At 43.2% G+C, this 21,045-nt stretch overlaps 1 protein-coding gene across 4 annotated transcripts in view; it reads right to left on the reverse strand.

Annotated features, from left to right (window-relative positions):
• The window catches only part of ANAPC1 (anaphase promoting complex subunit 1), a 261,021-nt gene that overhangs the window by 60,161 nt on the left and 179,815 nt on the right, over positions 1–21,045 (reverse strand). For all 4 annotated transcript variants that reach the window (XR_004538746.1, XM_033936934.1, XM_033936932.1 and 1 more), the window contains 4 exons: positions 11,467–11,660; positions 6,304–6,390; positions 3,275–3,392; positions 227–304 (listed from right to left, as the gene is read on the reverse strand). Coding sequence is in view for 3 of the 4 variants with exons in the window: in XM_033936934.1 (XP_033792825.1) it covers positions 227–304; positions 3,275–3,392; positions 6,304–6,390; positions 11,467–11,660 (477 nt within the window). In the remaining variant the exon portion in view is untranslated. The remainder of the gene's footprint in view (positions 1–226; positions 305–3,274; positions 3,393–6,303; positions 6,391–11,466; positions 11,661–21,045) is intronic.

Here is a 21,045-nt window from a genome sequence, read left to right on the forward strand (position 1 = left end):
CATGGAGTCATAAAAGATGAAGGCAGCTAGTGTTAAGTCCTTGTGTATGTAACTGATCCCATTAGGCTTGGAAGAACAGTCAGGCTTTCATCCTACTTTCTTAAGTAGAGATAATCTTAATAAGACCACAATCTGCTAGCTGAACAGAACAGCTGCAAATTACATGGGGACTGTGCCTACATTATGAGCATATATGTTATCTACTGTAAGTATGGCAGTGCTATACCTGCTTTAGTAAATGCAGCTCAGGGAGCAGGGTGGGTGCCATCAGTTGTTCTGTTGTTTCTTCATACCACTGTGTACCCTTTGAAATAAAATATCACTATAAATTTTAAGAAGGTATTTTTTTCATTTATTTATGTTCCTCTTGCTTGCCATCTCCTTTAATCCTCCTTATCTATCCCCAAAGCTGCTGGTCGCAAAGAAAATGGCACAGCAAAGACCTCAAGCTGTGGCTCTCAATCGCAGACAAAGGCGCTCACTAGTCAATTTGGTTTTTAAAGCTATCTGTAATGAATATTACATAGAGTATTTAACTAGTGAAGGAAATACAAGCACATCTAGCTCAAGCAGGTTCATTGTGAATATTCTGAAAACTAAGAACTATTGCTCTGTCAAATATACCACTGTTTAGGAAAGGCCTGCTGTGTATAGTTAGATTCTAAAAATCTTCTCTTAGTTGTAGCAAATGGCTATCGCGTGCACAATATTAGAATATATTTATTTTCATGCATACTTTCTCCTCCACTGAAAATAGCCTTCACATTTTATTTCCTCTAGCTACTCAAGAGAAATCCATTTACTTCTATCTGCATAAATCCTTCTTGAAATTTGTTTGGCATCTATAAGCACATGATTTTAGCCAAGAAGAAAAAAACTGAATATCACAATTATGGCCTCAGTTCTATAAATGGTACCCAAATTTGGGCACCAATAAAAAAATCAGCGCTAAGAGCTATTTTATAAATGGCACTCAGAATTGAGCGCTTTTTATAGAATAGCACAATTTTGAGTAAAAGAATTTACACCAACTAAAACTTGATATATCTGGCCAACACTTTCTATATTTCGACACAAAGATTCTCTTGTAAAACTCATGCTCTTTTTACTCATGCCTAATAGAGTGTGGCGCAGGGGTTAAAGTTACAGCCTTAGTACCCTGAGGTTGTGGGTTCGAACCCACGCTGCTCCTTGTGACCCTGGGCAAGTCACTTAGGCCCAAGTTCTTCAACCAGCGCCTAATGTTAGGTATCTATTTCGGAGGTACCCATCTAGATCGGCGCCTATCTAAATCGAGCAGCAAGCTCAAGTAAGCTCTTTAATCAGCAATAATTGAAATTAAAGGGGCATATCAAGGAAGAGCAATTCTATAACAAGGTGCCTCTAAAAATTTAGGCGGCCTTCAAAAAAACAGGCGCTATGCACGTTAGGCATGGCTACATGTTAGGCGCCTTGTTGCAGAATCGCTGCTCTTAAGCATGCTTAAGCTCTCAGCTAGGCGCCTGACTTTTAGTTGTGCTTAGAGCTGGCCTATCTCTTGGGCACCTCCAAAATAGGTTCCGTTCAGCATGATTCATTAAACAGCACCCAATTGTACTTCAATCGCGCTGAACAGTGTCTAATTAGGCGCTTCTTATAGAATCTGCCCTTTAATCCTCCCTCCATTGCCTCCGGTACATTAGATAGACTGTGAACCCGCTGGGCCGGTGTCAGGTCAAAAGCGCGCTGGGACAAAGGCGCGAGCAGACAATTGAGCGCAGCCCCGAGGCGCGCGCCGAAGAAAATTACTGTTTTTAGGGCTCCGACGGGGGGGGCGTGGGGGGGAACTCTAAGTACTTTCTCTTCATCTTAATTAATCTTACTTATTGCATTTCTTCTGTTTCTACTGTAAACCGCTTAGAACCTCACGGTACAGCGGTATATAAGAAATAAAATTATTATTATTATTATTAATACAGATTGCGCCGCGTTATGGGGGCGTTGTGGGGGGTTTGGGGGGTTGTAACCCCCCAAATTTTACTGAAAACTTCACTTTTTCCCTGTTTTTAGGGGAAAAGTTAAGTTTACAGTAAAATGTGGGGGGTTACAACCCCCCAAACCCCCCACAACGCCGGCGCGATTTGTATTAAGTAAACTGGGAGTGCTCCCCAATAAAAACCCCCGTCGGAGCCCCTAAAAACAGTAATTTTCTTCAGCGCGCGCCTCTGTCTTGCGCTCAGTTGTCGGCGCGCGCCTTTGTCTTCCGCGTTGTTGTCTATGAACCTCTGGGCTAGCAGGGAAAAATGCTTTGAGTATCTGAATAAATTCATGTAAAACTGTTCTGCGTTCCCCTGTGAGAACAGTATAGAAAACTGAATGACTGAATAAACAAATAGTTACAACCAGCCACAGACCTGGCCTAACTGCAGTCGTGTAAATATTGAAGAAATGCACCTAAGTGGGAGCCCTGGCCCTGTCCCCCCCACACCAAGCCCACGTGTATGCCCCCTTGAATTTGCACATTCTTCCACAGACCAGCAAACAGGTGCTCTGCTAATACTTTTGGGGTAAGTGTCCGTTTATGCACGTAAGTGTCAGTATTCTGTAATTTAACCCATGCAACAGGTGCGTAAATGCAGGTGCCCAATTATAGAATTGTCCTTCATCTGTCTTGTGTCTTTAAAAATGGGCAGCCTGCATATTAGAGAATGACACAGGGACAAATTTGTCCCCAGAGGAACTCAATTTCCCCATCCTGTCCCCACAAGTTTTGTCACTGTCCCTGTTCCATTCCTGTAAGCTCTGCCTTAACCGCACAAGCCTCAAACACTTATGATTTTAAAGTGTTTGAGGATTGTGTAGATGAGGATGGAGTTTGCAGGAAAGGGACAGGGACAGGGACAGGACGGGAAAAATTTGTCCTCATGTCATTCTCTACTACATATTTACCAAACTGTTTCTGAATATTGATCTCAAGCTTGTTATCTTCAATAAAGAGGTGATGCTGGCTTTTCAAACTAGGGTGTATTCATTTCTAAAGTTCATTCTATTTTCCAAAATTCAATGGCCCTCAGTGATATGGGGTGTCCCTCTATGTCAACCCATGCCAATAATGCATGCCTTGAACATCTGTTCCAACAAGGTCAAACATTTGTTTTCAAAAAGCACAATTAGTATCGTTGTCATATTAACAATGTAGCTCATTAGTGTGGCAGTGTAAATACAAATGAGGAACTATGTCAGGAAAGGTGGTAAATCAGTATCAGGCCAACGGCAGTTATGCAGCTAGCGGCACCTTGTATGTAACTTCCATTAACACATAGCATGGAATGTTTGTGTCCACATCAACAGGCACAAGGAGTCGGGGCTCAGCTGCGAGGACATATAAGTGTCTTAAGGCTTGAAGGTGATATCTGTTGATCAAAAAATACAGGTAAAGATTAAGCAGAAACAGTGAAGACAGAGAAGAGACCAAATATTTATGCTTCCTTCCAAGTACAGTAGAATGAGGCATGAAACTACCACACTGACAGCTCCACCCCTAGATAGATCTATATCTATAGAGAGCGAGAGAGAGAGATAGATATAGATACTAGGCTAGCATTATTACAGATGAGCCAAAACAAATGAAAAGAACATCATTTCAAAAAAAGACATTTCCCTCTATGTGCCCTCACATATTTTGCTTTGTCCTGCTTTTACATGTTAATGAAGGTATATTTGTTTGTTTTGCTTTTTAAAATACGTGAATCATGATGGAACTATATTTAGCATTGCTTGTGAACTTTTCATTCTGTGTGTTCTGTGATATTGCCAATAAAATATTTCTAAACAAAATTAATGAAAAGAATAAATCAAATCTAATATTAGTACACTTTATACAAAAAAACCATGTGTTAATCCCTATCCTGCAAACAAAATAAACTAGGATAGAAACTTTGCTTTCATTTAGAAAATATACATTATAGACTGGTCTATTTAATAAGTAGAAGTGATGCATCCTGTGCTATGTGAAAGAACTGGATTTGATACCTGGGCCAGGACTCTGCTCCCTTGGGTGAGGATGCTGCAGAGCAGTGTTTCTCAGCTTCTTCAAGCCAAGTACCCCCTAAGTCTAACAAATATCAACCAAGTACCCCCTCTCAAGCTCCGCCCCAGACCCCACCCCCATAATAGTAGTACTAACTGTAATGCCATTTATTCCATCCATTTTTCATATACATACAATATAACCTTATTAATACCTAATGGTAACAATATTTTTCCTACCTTTGTTGTTAGGTGATTTCATGGGTTTCTCACTTAGGCATCTATAATAATAAAACCCTAAGCGTGCATGCGCACTCCCACTTGCGTGTTCCATGATCAGTATGTCTCTGGCAGGTAGGAGTGCGCATGCGCGCCTAGGGTTCTGTTTTCCAGTATACGATGGTGCCCTCGACCCTGCCCTGATCCCCTCAGAAGCTCCCATATAATCGTTGTCGCACCCCCCCCCGCTGCACCCAAACCCCCGTTGACCCTCCCACCCGACCCTCCCACTGCGAGACGACCACAAATCTCAAGCCTCCAGCAGCGTCTACAGCACTCCAAACACGCTGCCTCGCGGCCCTCCACCGCCCCAATTTCCTCTGCCGCGTCCATGATGACATCATCAGAGATGTGGCAGAGGAAATTAGGGCAGCAGAAGGTCACGAAGCAGCGCACCCAGAGCGCTGCAGACTCTGCCGGAGCCAGGAGGCCCGTCGGTCAACTCGCAATTGGAGGGTCAGTGGGGTCGGCTGCACGGCGACAATAGTGGGTGGGGGGGAAGATGGAAACATGCTTCTCAAGGGTTATATTGCAAAGGGGGATGGGAGGGAGGCAGGCTGGCTGGCTTAGGAGGGTGGGGGTGGGACAAAGTCATAGAAAAGAAGGAGGCACTGTGGGCCACTAAGGACATAGGAAGGGGCACTGATGGCACTAAGGACATAGGAGGCACTGAGATCACTAAGGACACATGACAGAGGCACTGGGGGCACTAAGGACATGGGAAGGGGGCACTATGGACACAGGACGGAGGTACTGGGGGCAATAAGGACATTGGAAGGGGCACTAAGGACATAGGAGGCACTGAGGGCACTAAGGACATAGGAAGGGGCACTAAGGACACTAAGGACATAGGAAGGAGGCACTGAGGGCACTAAGGACATAAGAAGGAGGCACTGAGGGCACTAAGGACATAGGAAGGAGGCACTGAGGGCACTAAGGACATAGGAAGGAGGCACTGAGGGCACTAAGGACATAGGATGGGACACTAAGGACATAGGAAGGCAGAACTGGGGGCACTAAGGACATAGGAAGGAGGCACTGAGGGCACTAAGGACATAGGATGGGACACTATGGACATAGGAAGGGGCCACGGAGAGACAGGCAGACATGGCTCAACAGAGAAATACAGGCAGGCAGGGGGCCAGAGAGAGACACAGACAGAAAGAATGACAGACAGCGTCCAAGAAGAGAGAGAGACAAAGAAAAAAAAAAAACCAGTCAGACATCTACTCTAGCACCCATTAATTAAACAGGCTTAAACACTAGTCCTATTATAAAATTACCCACTAAAGCTATTCCCCTGTGCTAGTCTGATCTGAATAATTCCTATTGGAAGTCCTTGCATTTAACCACACACCCTCTTAAAAACACAATTAAAGGCATTCCTGTACAAAGCACTTCTTTCAAACGATGATCAAATGCCTCAATGAACATCCCTTCCAATTCTGAACTAGATGATATCAGAAGTATTTCGCTGCTACAGGAAAAGTATCAATATAGCGCAGATAGCCAGAGTAGATGAGGGTGTGTAGCACTGAGTTTGTCACGTATATAGAAATCATCTAAACACTCATTCCGAAAGTGTTTTCTTTGCTTATTCTGACCATAAGGATCTTTTCAAGAGGTTAGAGTAAAGAAAGAAAATCCATCATCCACAAATCTGATATAGGAAAGTTTGTCAGGTATTCTATACAGTAAAAAATCAAATATATTTTAAAACATAAATTAGACTTTCAAATAAGGTCAATAGAGCTAAGGCAGATGACATTCCAAACAATTTATGAATTAAAAGGTAAAGATCTTAGGGCTCCTTTTACTAAGCTGCGGTAGCGTTTTTATTGCGTGCTGCAGATTAGCGCGCGCTAACCCCCGTGCTACATGGAAAAACTAACGCCAGCTCAATGGAGGCGTTAGCGTCTAGTGCGCAGCATTGTAGCACATTCTAAAACCGCTAGCGCAGCTTAGTAAAAGGAGTCTTTAGTAAAAATACAGTAAAAAAACAAACCCAAAACTTACCTATTATCAGTGCTATGCACTGGGAAGTGAGGGTAAAGTGCACAAAGAACAGCAGCAATCGAAGAATTTGAAGTACTCAAAGTATATCTGTAAGGGAAAATACCGGTACTTAATTTGTAGTTTGCAAAAAAAAAAAAAAAAATATTCACTTTTTGCCAGCTCTCCCCCCTTTCCATCCTTTTTCTAGCCCCACCCCATAATATTTATTCACCTTTCTCCAGCCCCCATGATACACATAGACTATATACCGTATTTTTCGCTCCATAAGATGCACTTTCTCCACCCCTTGAAATGGGGTGGAAAAGTGGGTGTGTCTTATGGAGCGAATACACCTCTCCCCCTCCCTCCCGCCCCCTGGTACCTTTTTTTTAACCGGCGTGGTTGGTGCTGGACGGCTGCCTTTCTCCCTGCAGTGCGGCACATAAGGCAGAAGCGTGACCTTTGCGCTTCCTGCCTGGGCCCGCTCCGCTCCATGACTGGCTTGCCATCAGTTCTCGCAATTCTCTCCCTTTTCCCCCTCTCCACACAGATACCCAATTCTTACCATCCCCACCTGTGGCCCACTTAAACTCAGCATTTCCCCTCCACCAACTCACAGAAACCCAGCTCCTCTCCTCCATCCACCAGTGGCACAGAGAAACCCAGGTGTACCCTGCCCCCTGCTGACCTTTGCCTCAGCTCAGTGAGAATCAAAGTGGCATAAAAATAGAATTCTTGTATACGGTTCAAATTTTAGATTCAGTAGCAGGCAGCAGAAGAGGAGGATGTGGCCCAATGTGCAGCTGCTCTCCTTTTCTACCACTTATTATCAGTGCCAGGATGAGGTGGGGTGGGGGAAAATATGCGTGACTGCATGCATACATACATTGGAAGTGCAATGGGCCTGCTGCTGCTGTCTGGCTTTCATAGCTCTAACGGTGCTGCCCGACAGTTCAGGCTAGAATACCTAAGTGCCAGGTCATATTTTTCAGTCACTATGTTTTAGAAATGTAAGTTGTTCAAAACGTTTTCTGTTGGAAAGCATAGTAAATCTTAAATAGACTTGGAAGCCATGACAACCTGGTGCCTGTTGTTTGTCAAGACTTTATGTAGGGTGAAGAATATTTGATTTCAAGGGTAATGCTATAAGTTGAGAGGACACAACCTTCTCTGAAACTTGAGATGTTTTGGGACTGGATGTAATTGGGAGGGAACTGATGGAACTAGAAATGGATTCTTCAGATGAGGTGTACCCTGAATTCAGGCCTTCTTCAAAAAGCTTGGGATGAACTCTTATCAAAGGCTGGTATTAATCACAGAATGCATACACAAAAAGAAGATTAGGACAGGTGTTTAACAAGCAGATGATGTGGAGCACTTCATGGTACTTATAACTTGTCACTGGAAATGTACTTAAGGGTAACATAGTAACATAGTAGATGACGGCAGATAAAGACCCGAATGGTCCATCCAGTCTGCCCAATCTGATTCAATTTAAATTTTTTTTTTAATTTAATTTAATTTTTTATTTTATTTTTTTCTTCTTAGCTATTTCTGGGCAAGAATCCAAAGCTTTACCCGGTACTGTGCTTGGGTTCCAACTGCCGAAATCTCTGTTAAGACTTACTCCAGCCCATCTACACCCTCCCAGCCATTGAAGCCCTCCCCTGCCCATCCTCTTCCAAACGGCCATATACAGACACAGACCGTGCAAGTCTGCCCAGTACTGGCCTTAGTTCAATCTTTAATATTATTTTCTGATTCTAGATCCTCTGTGTTCATCCCACGCTTCTTTGAACTCAGTCACAGTTTTACTCTCCACCACCTCTCTCGGGAGCGCATTCCAGGCATCCACCACCCTCTCCGTAAAGTAGAATTTCCTAACATTGCCCCTGAATCTACCACCCCTCAACCTCAAATTATGTCCTCTGGTTTTACCATTTTCGGTGTATATGAGCCCTCAAGATTTGAAACTGGGGCTCATACTGCTATTGCATTTCCTCATGTTTAGATTAATCAGGGAATCATGTACTGACCTACAAGCCCTACACAATGTTCAAGATGCAAAATGATATATTAAAATGTAGTCAGATGCTTACTTGGGAGGCACCACAGCTATTTATCATCTTCAAGATACTGAAGAGCCAGGAGGAGCTGCTCTCACCTGACTATATTTTATTGTAGACGCTAAGAGACACTTTACAAACTAACAAATTGTTATGGTTCTTCCCTATGGAAACCTAAAAATAAAGTGATTGTACTGGATACATCTCTCTGCGTATGTTCCTTAAAATGCAGTAAATACTTTTTAAAAATGACCTCAAGATTATTTATTTATTTTTAAAATTTATATATCATTTAAAACTAAACGGTTTACAAAATCTACATACACAGTATTTAAAATGAATACATAATAAAACAAATACACAGTTAAAAAAACATGTAATAAAATAAACATAAAAGCAATCTTGAAGGAGATTAGATCAAAAGGAAAAGATAAGCAGACTCTATTTGGCTTGTAAGTTTTCTTGTAAATGTGGTTTTAAGTATTCAGTCTGAAAGAATATACAAGTACAGTTCTCCCCCAAAATTCGTGGAGGTTCCGTTCCAGAACACCTGCGAATTTCAAAACACTGCAAGTGCAGCTTAGGAGCGGATCAGAGGCAGGAGAGGGCAGCTGGTGCGCCGACGGCTGCTGAAAAGCGGGGGCGAGATCATTCTGAGTATTTTCTGCCCACATCTTCTGGAAACTAAAGTCAGGCTACATCAATCAGGAGCTGCTTTGGTGTAGCCTGACTTTGGTACCAGGAAGAGGAGGTCGGAAAATACTGCAAAAGACTTGCGAACAGGGGTAGACTGTATTGTATCAATAGCATGTCCATCAAACAAGTTTTACTTTTTTTTTTTAACTATAAAGAAACAAATGTCAATAAAAAATAAAATCAATGCTTCCTGTATGACATTATAGAGCTAGAGATGAATTTTCATGTTCAGAAATGATGACTCTCTACAATAACTACAAGTATTATTTACAGATGCACCAATCCAATCTGCAGCATCTGCTGGAAGTAGAGAAATGACGAATAGTGCAGACTGGTGAGGTCAATGGAATTTGTCTGCTTTTCTCTTCCAATATTTGCTGATCAGGTGATTAAAACCCACTGGTGTGGAATGATCTAGCTGAACGATAAGGAATTTTCTTTTATAGGGCATAAAATTCCAAATTACAGTACTTTGAGTATTTTTGCTCATCTGATTTGCCACTCAGCTGCAACTATTTGAATTTCATCTTGCTAGGGGTAGAAAGTTGATCAAACTATCTCTACAATGCATTTTTACCTGCTTACCCATCCAGAAAGCAAAATTTGCAATAACATTTCTGTACTTATCTACATTGGCCAGAGAGAGAATACACAGCTATACAGCTAATGTTGCCATCTGCTTCAGATTTTAAAAAAACTATATGAACTAATAGGGGATGGGGGGAGAGAGATGGAAGGTGTTATAGGACTAAACCAGTAACTAATATCTCTGTCAAAAGAATAGCATTGCAAAGGTAAAACATCCAGTGGCTAAACTGTTTGAGCAAAATTGCATTTGTTCTACATTTCTTCTCTTCATTTATTTTTTTTAAACAGAAAAAAAATGCTAAATTGTAAAAAAAAAAAAACATTTCTAGGGAACCAGGGTAAAGTGGAGAGCAGCAAGTAAAAGCCCTGTGGCTGTAAAAGCTGAAGTGTGTGCCACTAACATATGTACTTTTACCCACATATTTTAGGTGGTGTTCCTGGGATGTTAGATTGAAAGAGAGAACTGTGCAGTGTCTTGCACTGAAAAGGTACCACACAAAAAGAAAGTGCAATAATAAAACCATATATTCATGCACTTTTTGATTATTGCAGTAAACCCACAGAGTTTGTACCAATGCAAGGTCTACTCCATTCTGTAAGATTTCAAGAAGAGTAGAAGATTTATATATATATATATATCAATAATAATAAAACACTAGAGCGCGCATGCGCTCTCGAAAATTCGTGAGGTGTGCTTCTGTGGCAACATTCTAACCTCACGGCACATGCGGGGGCTGAAGGCGTGCGACTGTGCTCTCTCCCTGTCCTCGGCGCGTCACCGCTCGCCCTCACTCGCCGCTGCCTCTCACTTACTGCCTGCCCGTGTCCTCGTCGTGTCACCTCACTCGCCGCCACCGCCGCTGATCCTCCTCTTCAGAGCAGCCTGCGATCGTGGCCGGCTTTAAAGAACCTCGCAGGCCATTCTCCAACCTCAGTAGCACGCTCCGTCTGACGCACGGGATCGCGTCAGACGGAACGTGCTACCGAGTTGGAAAGCGGCCTGCTAGGTTCGCTAAAGCCGGCCACCAAGATCGCAGGCTGCTTTGAAGAGGAGCAGGCCAGAAGACGCCGGGATGGAGGGGAGGGTAAGAAGGGGATCAATACCGGGAGCCAGGGGGAGAGGGAAAGGGAAAGGGGGCTGCTTTGGGGGGAGGGGTGTGCTGGGGGGAGACAGAAGAGGCCATGGAGAGGGAAAGGGGGCTGCTTTGGAGGTGAGGTGTGCTGGGGCCAGCTTTGCTCTAGAAGGAGACAGAAGGGGCCATGGAGAGATAGGGAGAGGGAAAGGGGGCTACTTTGGGGGGGAGGTGTGCTGGGGACAGACAGCTTTGCTCTGGGGGGAAGACAGAAGGGGCCATGGAGAGACAGGGAGAGGGAAAGGGGGCTGCTTTCGGGGGGAGGGGTGTGCTGGGGGAGACAGAAGGGGCCATGGAGAGATAGGGAGAGGTGTGCTGGGGACAGACAGCTTTGCTCGGGGGGGGGGGGGAAGACAGAAGAGGGCCATGGAGAGACAGGGGGAGGGAAAAGGGGCTGCTTTCGGGAGGAGGGGTGTGCTGGGGGAGACAGAAGGGGCCATGGAGAGATAGGGAGGTGTGTCCTGGGGGCAGACAACTGTGCTCGGGGGGGGGGGGGGAACAGAAGGATACAGACAGCGGCCAAGGAGAGAGAGATAAAGAAACATAGACAGACAGACAAACACATCTATTCTAGCACCCGTTAATGTAATGGGCTTAAAGACTAGTATATATATATATATATATATATATATATATCTTTTCTATTCAAGCTCTGAAAAAACAAAGGGGATAAAACAGGATGGTTATTATAGTAAATTTACCTTCCTCCTCCCAAAAAGAGAAGACCGAGAGCCATATGATGAGCCAGATGAAACCCATAGTTCATTTCTCCACCTGTTTTTTTGTGCATGAAGCGACACAGCTTGAGGACTTTTAGATTCCCAGAGCCAGCCATTACCATGGCCAGAGACAGCAGTACGACACTGAGGCAGGTCTCCAGGTTATAGTGGCCCGTCTTAAGGTTTGAAGAGGAAAGAGGAGACAAGAAAAGAGAAATGATCATGTTAATGTTCTTTCTGACTAGATTCTTCAGTATAAGAAACTGTATACTAGAGCAAGATCCCACTTTCTGAACATACTTGGCAGAACATTCTTTTCCTTGGGTAATGTCTCCTCTTCCACATATGAGAAGGTACATTTATTTTTAGACTGCAAGCGCAACGATATAGGTTACTCCTGTGATGTTGGGCACCCACATATAACATAAAATAGTTAAAAAGGGTTGACACTGTAGCCAGAAGTTAGAAGACAGAGCTAAAGAACACATTTTCATTCTCTCTGTGACCTTGGGTTAAAAGCTGAGCTTAAAAAGAGTTTGGACAAGTTCCTGGAGGAAACATCTATAAATCATTAGCAGCAATGTAGTCTTGTGAAAGCCATCTCATCTCTGGGTGTGAACAATAAGAAATGGATTTACACGTTATAAGCTTGCTATGCAATTTTGATCTGGTTTGGCAATTTTTACAGATGAGCTATTGGGCTGGATAGACCTTTGCTCTGATTTAGTATAAGAACATAAGAATAGCCTTACTGGGTCAGACCAATGGTCCATCAAGCCCAGTTGCCCGTTCTCACGGTTGCCAATACAGTTCACTAGTACCTGGCCAAAACCCAAGGTGTAGCAATATTCCATGCTACCAATACAGGGCAAGCAGTGGCTTCCCCCATGTCTTTCTCAATAACAGACTATGGACTTTTCCTCCAGAAACTTGTCCAACCCTTTCTTAAAACCAGCTACGCTATCCGCTCTTACCACATCCTCTGGCAACACATTCCAGAGCTTAACTATTCTCTGAGTGAAAAAATATTTCCTCCTATTGGTTTTAAAAGTATTTCCGTGTAACTTCATCGAGTGTCCCCTAGCCTTTGTAATTTTTGACGGAGCAAAAAATTCGATCCACTTGTACCCGTTCTACTCCACTCAGGATTATTTAGACTTCAATCATATTTCCCTTCAGCTATCTCTTTTCCAAGCTGAAGAGCCCTAAATGTTTTAGTCTTTCCTCATACGAGAGGAGTTCCATCCCGTTTACCATCTTGGCCGCTCTTCTTTGAACCTTTTCTAGCGCCACTATATCTTTCTTGAGATAAGGAGACCAGAATTGAACACAATACTCCAAATGAGGTCACACCATGGAGCGATACAGGGACATTATGACATTCTTAGTCTTGTTAACCATCCCTTTTTTAATAATTCCTAGTATCCTGTTTGCTTTTTTGGCCGCCGCTACACATTGGGTGGAAGGTTTCATCATATTGTCTACAATGACACCCATAATCAGATCCTTTTCTTGGGCGCTAACCCCCAAGGTGGACCCTAGCATCCGGTAACTGTGATTCAGGTTATTCTTCCCAATATACATCACTTTGCATTTGTCCACATTAAATTTCATCTGCCACTTGGACGCCCAGTCTTCCAATTTCCTAAGGTCTGCCTGCAATTTTTCACACTCTGCATGCGTTTTAACAACTTTGAATAGTTTAGTGTCATCTGCAAATTTAATCACCTCACTGGTCGTTCCAATTTCCAGATCATTTATAAATAAGTTAAATAGCACCGGTCCCAGTACAGACCCTTGCGGCACTCCACTGTTTACTCTCCATTTAACCCTACCCTCTGTTTTCTATCTGATAACCAATTCCTTATCCACAACTGAACTTTGCCACCTATCCCATGACTCTAATTTTCTCCGGAGCCTCTCATGAGGAACTTTATCAAAAGCTTTCTGAAAATCTAGATACACTATATCAACTGGCTCACCTTTATCCACATGTTTATTCACACCTTCAAAGAAGTCAAGCAAATTTGTGAGGCAAGATCTCCCTCGGCTGAACCCATGCTGACTCCGTCTCATTAAATCATGTTTGTCTACGTATTCTACAATTTTATTTTTTATAATCGTTTCTACCATTTTGCCCAGCATCGAAGTGAGACTTACTGGTCTGTAATTTCCCAGATCTCCCCTGGAGCCCTTTTTAAAATTCAGTGTAACATTGGCCACCCTCCAATCTTCAGGTACATAGATAGGATTTTAGATATTGCTGGGCAGGAGACAGCTGTCCTGGTACATGTAGGTACCAATGACATAGGAAAATGTAGGAGGGAGGTTCTGGAAGCCAAATTTAGGCTCTTAGGTAGAAAGCTGAAATCAAGATCCTCTAGGGTTGCATTTTCAGAAATGCTCCCAGTTCCATGCGCAGGACCCAAGAGGCAGGTAGATCTCCAAAGTCTCAATGCGTGATTGAGACGATCGTGCAGGGATGAGGGATTTAGATTTGTTGGGAACTGGACAACCTTCTGGGAAAGAGGGAGCTTGCTCCAAAAGGACGGACTCCACCTTATCTGGGATGGAACCAGGCTGCTGGCGCAAACGTTTAAAAAGGAGATAGAGCAGCTTTTAAATTGAGATGTGGGGAAAAGCCGACAGTCGCCCGGGAGTGGATGGCTCGGTGTGAGGTATCTTTGGAGGATACTATTGAAACAGGATATTTAGGGAGTCCCGGTAGAAAGGTTCCAATAATGGTGAAAGAAAGCCAGGAGGGTTTAAGAGGAAGGCAGAGTAAAAGACTCAAATTTTCCCTGTCTTCTCAGCAGCCTGTAGTTGCAAGGAAAAACCACAATTTGAAGTGTCTGTTTGCAAATGCTAGAAGCCTAAAAAATAAAATAGGAGAGTTAGAGTATATAGCACTGAATGATGAGATAGATACAATAGGCATCTCGGAGACCTGGTGGAAGGAGGACAATCAATGGGACATGTTTGTGACATTTTCTTATTTAATTCCGCTCCCCCAACTCCAGTAGCATAGACATTAGACAGAGTCCTTGGCCAAGTGTTCTGCTTCAAGTAACTGAATCCAGAAGTTATGAATGTTTAAGCTAGACTACAGCTATAAGTTGCGTTATTCACTAAACTTCACAATATGCAATGATCGTTTATTGGGTGGCGAGGCAATTTTTCTTGGGGCTTTGGCCCCTAGCTTTTTGCCTTCGTGTCTCTGAGCATATTTTTGAGATTAAAGTGTTTATGTTTTATCACTGACAGCCTGACTACTACAACTATAGAGTGATTTTTGTTTTCACTAAGTACGTTTCAATCACTCTGTTTAGAGTACCAATCTACTTTGGTTTCCCCTATACATATAATCCCCTATTATATATATATAGTATATATATATTCCCCTATTATATATATATATAAAACTTTAGAAGCTGACAGCACTTCTTCAGCTCAGAATAAAATGAGCAAAAGAGAAGGCTTTCGATAAAGTGCGGTGGGGTTACCTCTTTGCGGTGCTTAGGACGTATGGTTTGGGCCCTTTCTTTTTTGGTGCAATACAGGCGCTGTATAGTGATCCAGCTGCGCGGATTTTGGTTAATGGGACTTTCTCGGGTTTTTTTAACATTTCTCGAGGGACTCGTCAGGGCTGCCCCCTGTCGCCGCTTTTGTTTGTGCTTTCTTTAGATCCTCTACTTCGTGAGCTTCAGGCCAATGTTGATATTCGGGGATTGGCATTGGGAGATTCCCATTTTAAACTTGCAGCGTTCGCGGATGATCTTTTGGTCCTTTTAACGGACCCGCAGCATTCCTTGCCCGTGTTGCTGGAGAGCCTTCGGGAATATGGGGATTTCTCCGGTTTTGCCTTGAACTTTGCGAAGTCTGAGGCTTTGGCTTCCTCAGCTCACCTTCAGCAGTTTTGGGGGGATCGTTTTCCGTTGCGCTGGGCTGACTCCTCTTTTCGCTACTTGGGGATCAGGCTGACTATGGATGTGGCCCGCCTGTATCGCCTTAACGTAGATAAACTTCTCGCTGATACCAAGCTGTTGCTGGCCAAATGGCAGGAGCTCCCACTGTCTTTGTTGGGTAAAATTCACTTATTCCGTATGGTCGTGTTCCCGAGATGGCTTTACGTTCTCCAGACTCTTCCCCTTTCCTTGTTACAGAGGGATATTCGATCTCTCACCTCCATGCTGTCTCGGTTCTGTTGGGGAGGGCGGAGACCTAAACTGAAATGGTCATTGTTGGTGGGGCCCGCCTCTGGGGGTGGTTTAGGGGTGCCCGACATCAGGGTTTATAACCAGGCTTGTTTGTTGCGCCATGTTAGTGATTGGGTGTTGGGCACCTCTTTCTATACGGATCTTTCTATGGAACGGGATTATTTCTATCCACTTCACCTTTTGTATCTTCTCCATGCCCCTTTATCCAAATTGCCGAGATCCTGTAAGCGTAGCATTTTGTTTCGGTCTCTGTGGACAGTGTGGCATCAGACCCTTCGGCTGTGGAATCAGGACTCCCATATTAGCGCCCTTTTGCCTTTGGTGGGGAACTTGGCTTTTCCTCCGGGGATTGGTCCTTCTGTTTTTGGTCGCTGGAGGGCTCGGGGGGTGGAGCAGTTGCGGCATGTTCTGCAGGAGAATGGGTCTCTTCTTACTTGTGCTGAGTTAGAGGGGAGGGGGGTTCCTGAGATTGGCCTTCCTTTTGCCTATTGTCAACTTAGCCATTATGTGGCTTCTCTCCCGGGGAGTTCCTTGCAAGGGGATTTTGGGACCCGGCTCTGTACTTTTTTGACAGCTGATCCGGATACTAGGGTCTCTATCTCCTCTTTCCATCGTCAGATTATGACTCTTCGCCCACCTAGGGTTTTTCCTGATATTTTGGAGGCCTGGCAGCAGGACTTGGGCAGGGACTTGGGGGATCACTTTTTGTTGAAAATCCTGAAACGTACTTCGGGTTTAGTGCATAGTGCTGAACTACGTGAATGTCACTTTCGCACTGTCCTGCGGGCCTATGCTTCCCAAAGCCAGGCTTACCATATGGGATGTATTGGTACTCAATTGTGTACCCGCTGTTCGGTGGAGGTTAATTCTTACTTTCATGGAATTTGGAGCTGCCAGGGGATTCAGGCTTTTTGGAAGGCATTGGCCTCCTTTTTACAGGGCTTGTTACAAACCTCTGTGCCAGTCTCGGTGCTACCTATGTTGTTTGCTCAATTTTCCTTCCTTTCTATGTATACTTCTTTTGAAAAATTATTTCTTAGTAAATGTTTTATTTTAGGGAAGAAATGTATTTTATGTTGCTGGCTTTCTCCTGAGCCCCCCTCCTTTTGGCTGTGGAGGAATCGACTGCACGAACTTATGGGCTGGGAGGCCCGCTTAGCTTGTTTTTCCCGTCGCCGGAGCAGAGACTTTGTTCACACATGGACTCCGTATTTGAACATTTTAACCCCTGAAAGTCGCAGCCGCATATTGAATAGACTCCATCTGTGAGTCAGTGCCTTTCTTTCTCCATGCTGTTCCCTGCCTGAGAGTTGTATGTTTATTGGGGGTGGGTGGGTGGGGTGGGGGGGGTGTTCTCTCTGTGGGGTGGGGGTGGGGTTCGATCATGGGGGACATCAGAGTCCAGTCCTCCGCGGATTTGGTTGGGTGACATAATATAACATGTTTTTTTTTTTCCTACTGTTGTACTTCCTGTTGTTATTGCATAATAAAACAGATTTGAACATAAATGAGCAAAAGGTGGCAATATTAAAAATTAAGTGAATCATAAAATGCATTCAAATTATACCCAAAGAAAGTTAAGATTCACTTATATTTTCCAATATTACCATCTTTTGCATATTCTGTCTGATGTGAGGAACCTGTGTTAGTTCTCAATAGCTGGTCAATAAATGCATTAAATTTGTAAAAAAAAAACAAAAAAAAAAACAACTCCCCAACATTTTATAGGTTTTATTCTGAAGATATGAAAGAATTTTATCACTGCTATTTAGGGCTGTAACAAACCAATGATATGAACAGTTGAGTAGAATGATATTATAGAAATATGGCCAAGCAGCCTTCTATTTTAAGATCATAACAAAAAAAACAATACTAAACAACAAAACAGCCAGCATGAAAATGTAACAATAAACAATACAATAATACCCTTCCTCCTCCCTCAAAAAAGTCAGCCATGACAGGATGACAGTAATCTAGCGTCATAGGTCAATTCCTCTAGGTCACCTCTTTGGGTCTTGAACTAAGCAATATCTTCCCTTTTCAATATATAAGGCAGGATACTGGTGGTATACTATTCATATGCTTTAGCTAAAAAAATTAAATCAATGCTTCACAATGGGCTTTTAATCAATAACTTTCATAGTTAACATACAGGCCCCTTGTACAAAATAATCCAAAGTGCAATTCCAAACAGACAATAAAACTGTGCTTCTCAATTCACTCCTAGAGCCAGTCAAGTTTTCAGGATTTATTGCGGTGAGCATGCAAGAGAGAGAGTGAGTGAAAATTCTGGTTAAGAGGTTTTGTAAACAAATCTTTCATGTATATTCACTGAGTTAATCCTGAAAACCCTACTGACTAGGTGTGCCTCCGGGACAGGATTAAGAAGTACATTATATTACATTACATTAGAGATTTCTATTCCGCCATTACCTTGTGGTTCAAGGCGGATTACAAAAGAGATAAAAAACAGAGGGTTACAATGGAAGAACATTTGTCCTTTCTAGAGAGGTAAAGAGTAGGTTATGCAGTTTCTGTGTGGTGAGAAGAGGGAGGGGGAAGGATGGTAAATTTGAAGTAAGGGCTGTGTCAGGAATTTCTTGAAGAATGTAGTTTTTATTTCTTTTCTGAAGTTATGGCTGTTTCAGAAAAGAAATTAAAAAAGATCCCTCTTTCAACTTTCCTACTTCTAACATATAGCTTTTGGCTTATCGGCCTCTGCATAGCACATAAAGGAGGATACTTCTCCATGGTCTGCTGTTAAGGAACTTTCCCAAATATCATATAGCCACTTAGCATAAATGTAAATAATGGAGTGGCAATGAGTGTATAGTAACTTTTTCAGTTCATTTGCATTCTCCCAGAACAGACTTCCTGCTTGAGTATTTTAGTCTACTAGGTGAATGATCCTGTATGGCTTCCAATGAGGACATTTCAGCTTCATTAAAGAGACAACTCCTTAATCAAATATTTAATTGTAATCATTATACCATGCTACTACTACTACTTATTTCTATAGTGCTACTAGACATACACAGTGCTGTGCACAAAACATACAAGAGAGAATCCATCCCTTCTTTCTTGTGGTGCCGTATGCCTGGAACAGGCTACCTGAATCAATACGTCGTGCTCCCTCCCTAGCAGCGTTCAAATCCAAGATAAAAGCCCGCTTTTTTTGAATCTGTTTTCAACTCCTATCGCCCACTCACGGCTGTCAGATACCTATACCTACTGTATCATTTCCTCTACCATAATCTCCCCAACCCCGAAATCTCCTGTCTAAATTAGATTGTAAGCTCTTCTGAGCAGGGACAATCTATTGCATGTTAAAATGTACAGCGTTGTGTATGTCTTTCAGCGCTTTAGAAATAATAAATAGTAGTAGTAGTAGTAGTAGTAGTAGTAGTAGAATCACTGCTTGACAGAACATACATTTTATTCAAGGCAGGCCAACAGGACAAATGAGAAATTAGGGAGTTATTTATTATGAGAACAATTTAAAACAAACATGAGCACGGAAGATGTAAGAAATGGTTTTCAAGGGTGATGAGGCGGAGGAATTGGAAGAAATCTTGGGGAACCTAGAAGAAGTACTAAGCCAAATCGACAAGTTAAAGGGTGATAAATCATCTGGACCGAATGGTATAAACCCCAGGGTACTGAAAGAACTTAAAACATGAAATTGCTGATCTGTTAGTGAGATCTGTAATTAGTGATCTGTAACCTGTCGCTAAAATCGCTTGTAGTACCTGAAGATTGGAGGGTGGACAAAGGTTAGCCAGTTGATATAGTGTATCTAGATTTCCAGAAAGCTTTTGACAAAGTTCCTCACGAGAGGCTCCTGAGAAAATTAAAGAGTCATGGGATAAGAAGCAATGTTGTATTGTGGATTAAGAATTGGTTATCAGACAGAAAACAAAGGGTAGGGTTAAGTGGCCATTTTCTCAATGAAGGAGGGTAAATAGTGGTGTGCCGCAGGGATCTGTAATGAGAGCAGTGCTATTTAACTTATTTATAAATGATCTGGAAATTGGAACCAAGACTGAGGTGATTAAATTTGCAGGTGACACTAAACTGTTCAAAGTTGTTAAAACACATTCAACCTCGCTTTTAATCACATATGCCCACTCCTCCTTCCCATCCCTTATACAGTGGAACTTTGGTTTACGAGCATAATTTGTTCCAGAAGCATGCTCATAAATCAAGTTACTCGTATATCAAAGCGAGTTCCCCATTGGAATGAATGGAAACTCGCTTTGATTCGTTCTACCTCCTCCCCCCCCCCGAGGCTACCAGCGCTGCTCCATCACTCCCTCCCCCCCCCCACTCTAACCGGCATCGCACCCCCATGCTGAAAGCGGCATCCGCCCGCCCTTCCTCCCAAACATGCTCCTTACCCCATCTGCCGTTTGTGCGACTGAAAGAAATCTCCTGCCTCTTGCCTGGGTTGGGCCTTGAGCATCTGCACATGCTCAAGGCCTTCTGGCTCTTGTTCTCTCCGAGATCTCGGAGAGAATGAGAGCCAGAAGGCCTTGAGCATGCGCAGATGCTCAAGGCCCAGCCCAAGCAAGAGGCAGGAGATTTCTTTCAGTCGCACAAACGGCAGATGGGGTAGGGAGCAAGTTTGGGAGGAAGTGCGGGCGGATGCCGCTTTCAGCACGGTTAGAGCGGGGGGAGGTGCTCGTGTAGCGGAACATGCTCGGTTTGCGAGACAAAAGTTTGCTAAGTGTTTTGCTCGTCTTGCAAAACACTCGCAAACCGGGTTACTCGCAAACCGAGGTTCCACTGTAGTTTATTCAAAAAATAGTACCTGATCACTGGTACTATTTTTTTGAATAAACTATAAGGGATGGGAAGGAGGAGTGGGCCTATATGGGCATATGTGATTAAAAGCAAGGTTGTAGGATGTGGACTTGAAATGACATCCAGGTTATAAGAAGTCCTATGATCTGACGATATGCTCACCCTCTATTATAAGAAACGTGTTTGATGAGGTCAGTAGATGTAATATGGAAGGTTGTAATTGGTAAATTTACCCCCTCTTCTACGAAACCACGCTAGCGTTTTTTTAGCGCAGAGCGCCACACTGAATGACCCGTGTTGCTTCCGATGCTCATTGAGTTCCTATGAGCGTTGGGAGCCGTGCGTGCCATTCTGCGCGGCTCTCTGCACTAAAAACCGCTAGCGCGATATCGTAGAAGAGGGGGTTAGTTGTAACCTCTAGGCTAGCTAGGATTTGTCAGAAAGCTTTAGCAATTATAAGGAAGTATATAGGAATATTATCAAAAGAGAAGTGTTTATGTTTATCTTTTTACCCACTTTTTCTATAAAGACTTTATTTTTG

The sequence above is a fragment of the Geotrypetes seraphini genome, chromosome 3, assembly GCF_902459505.1.
Source record: "Geotrypetes seraphini chromosome 3, aGeoSer1.1, whole genome shotgun sequence".
Taxonomy (NCBI): Eukaryota; Metazoa; Chordata; class Amphibia; order Gymnophiona; family Dermophiidae; genus Geotrypetes; species Geotrypetes seraphini.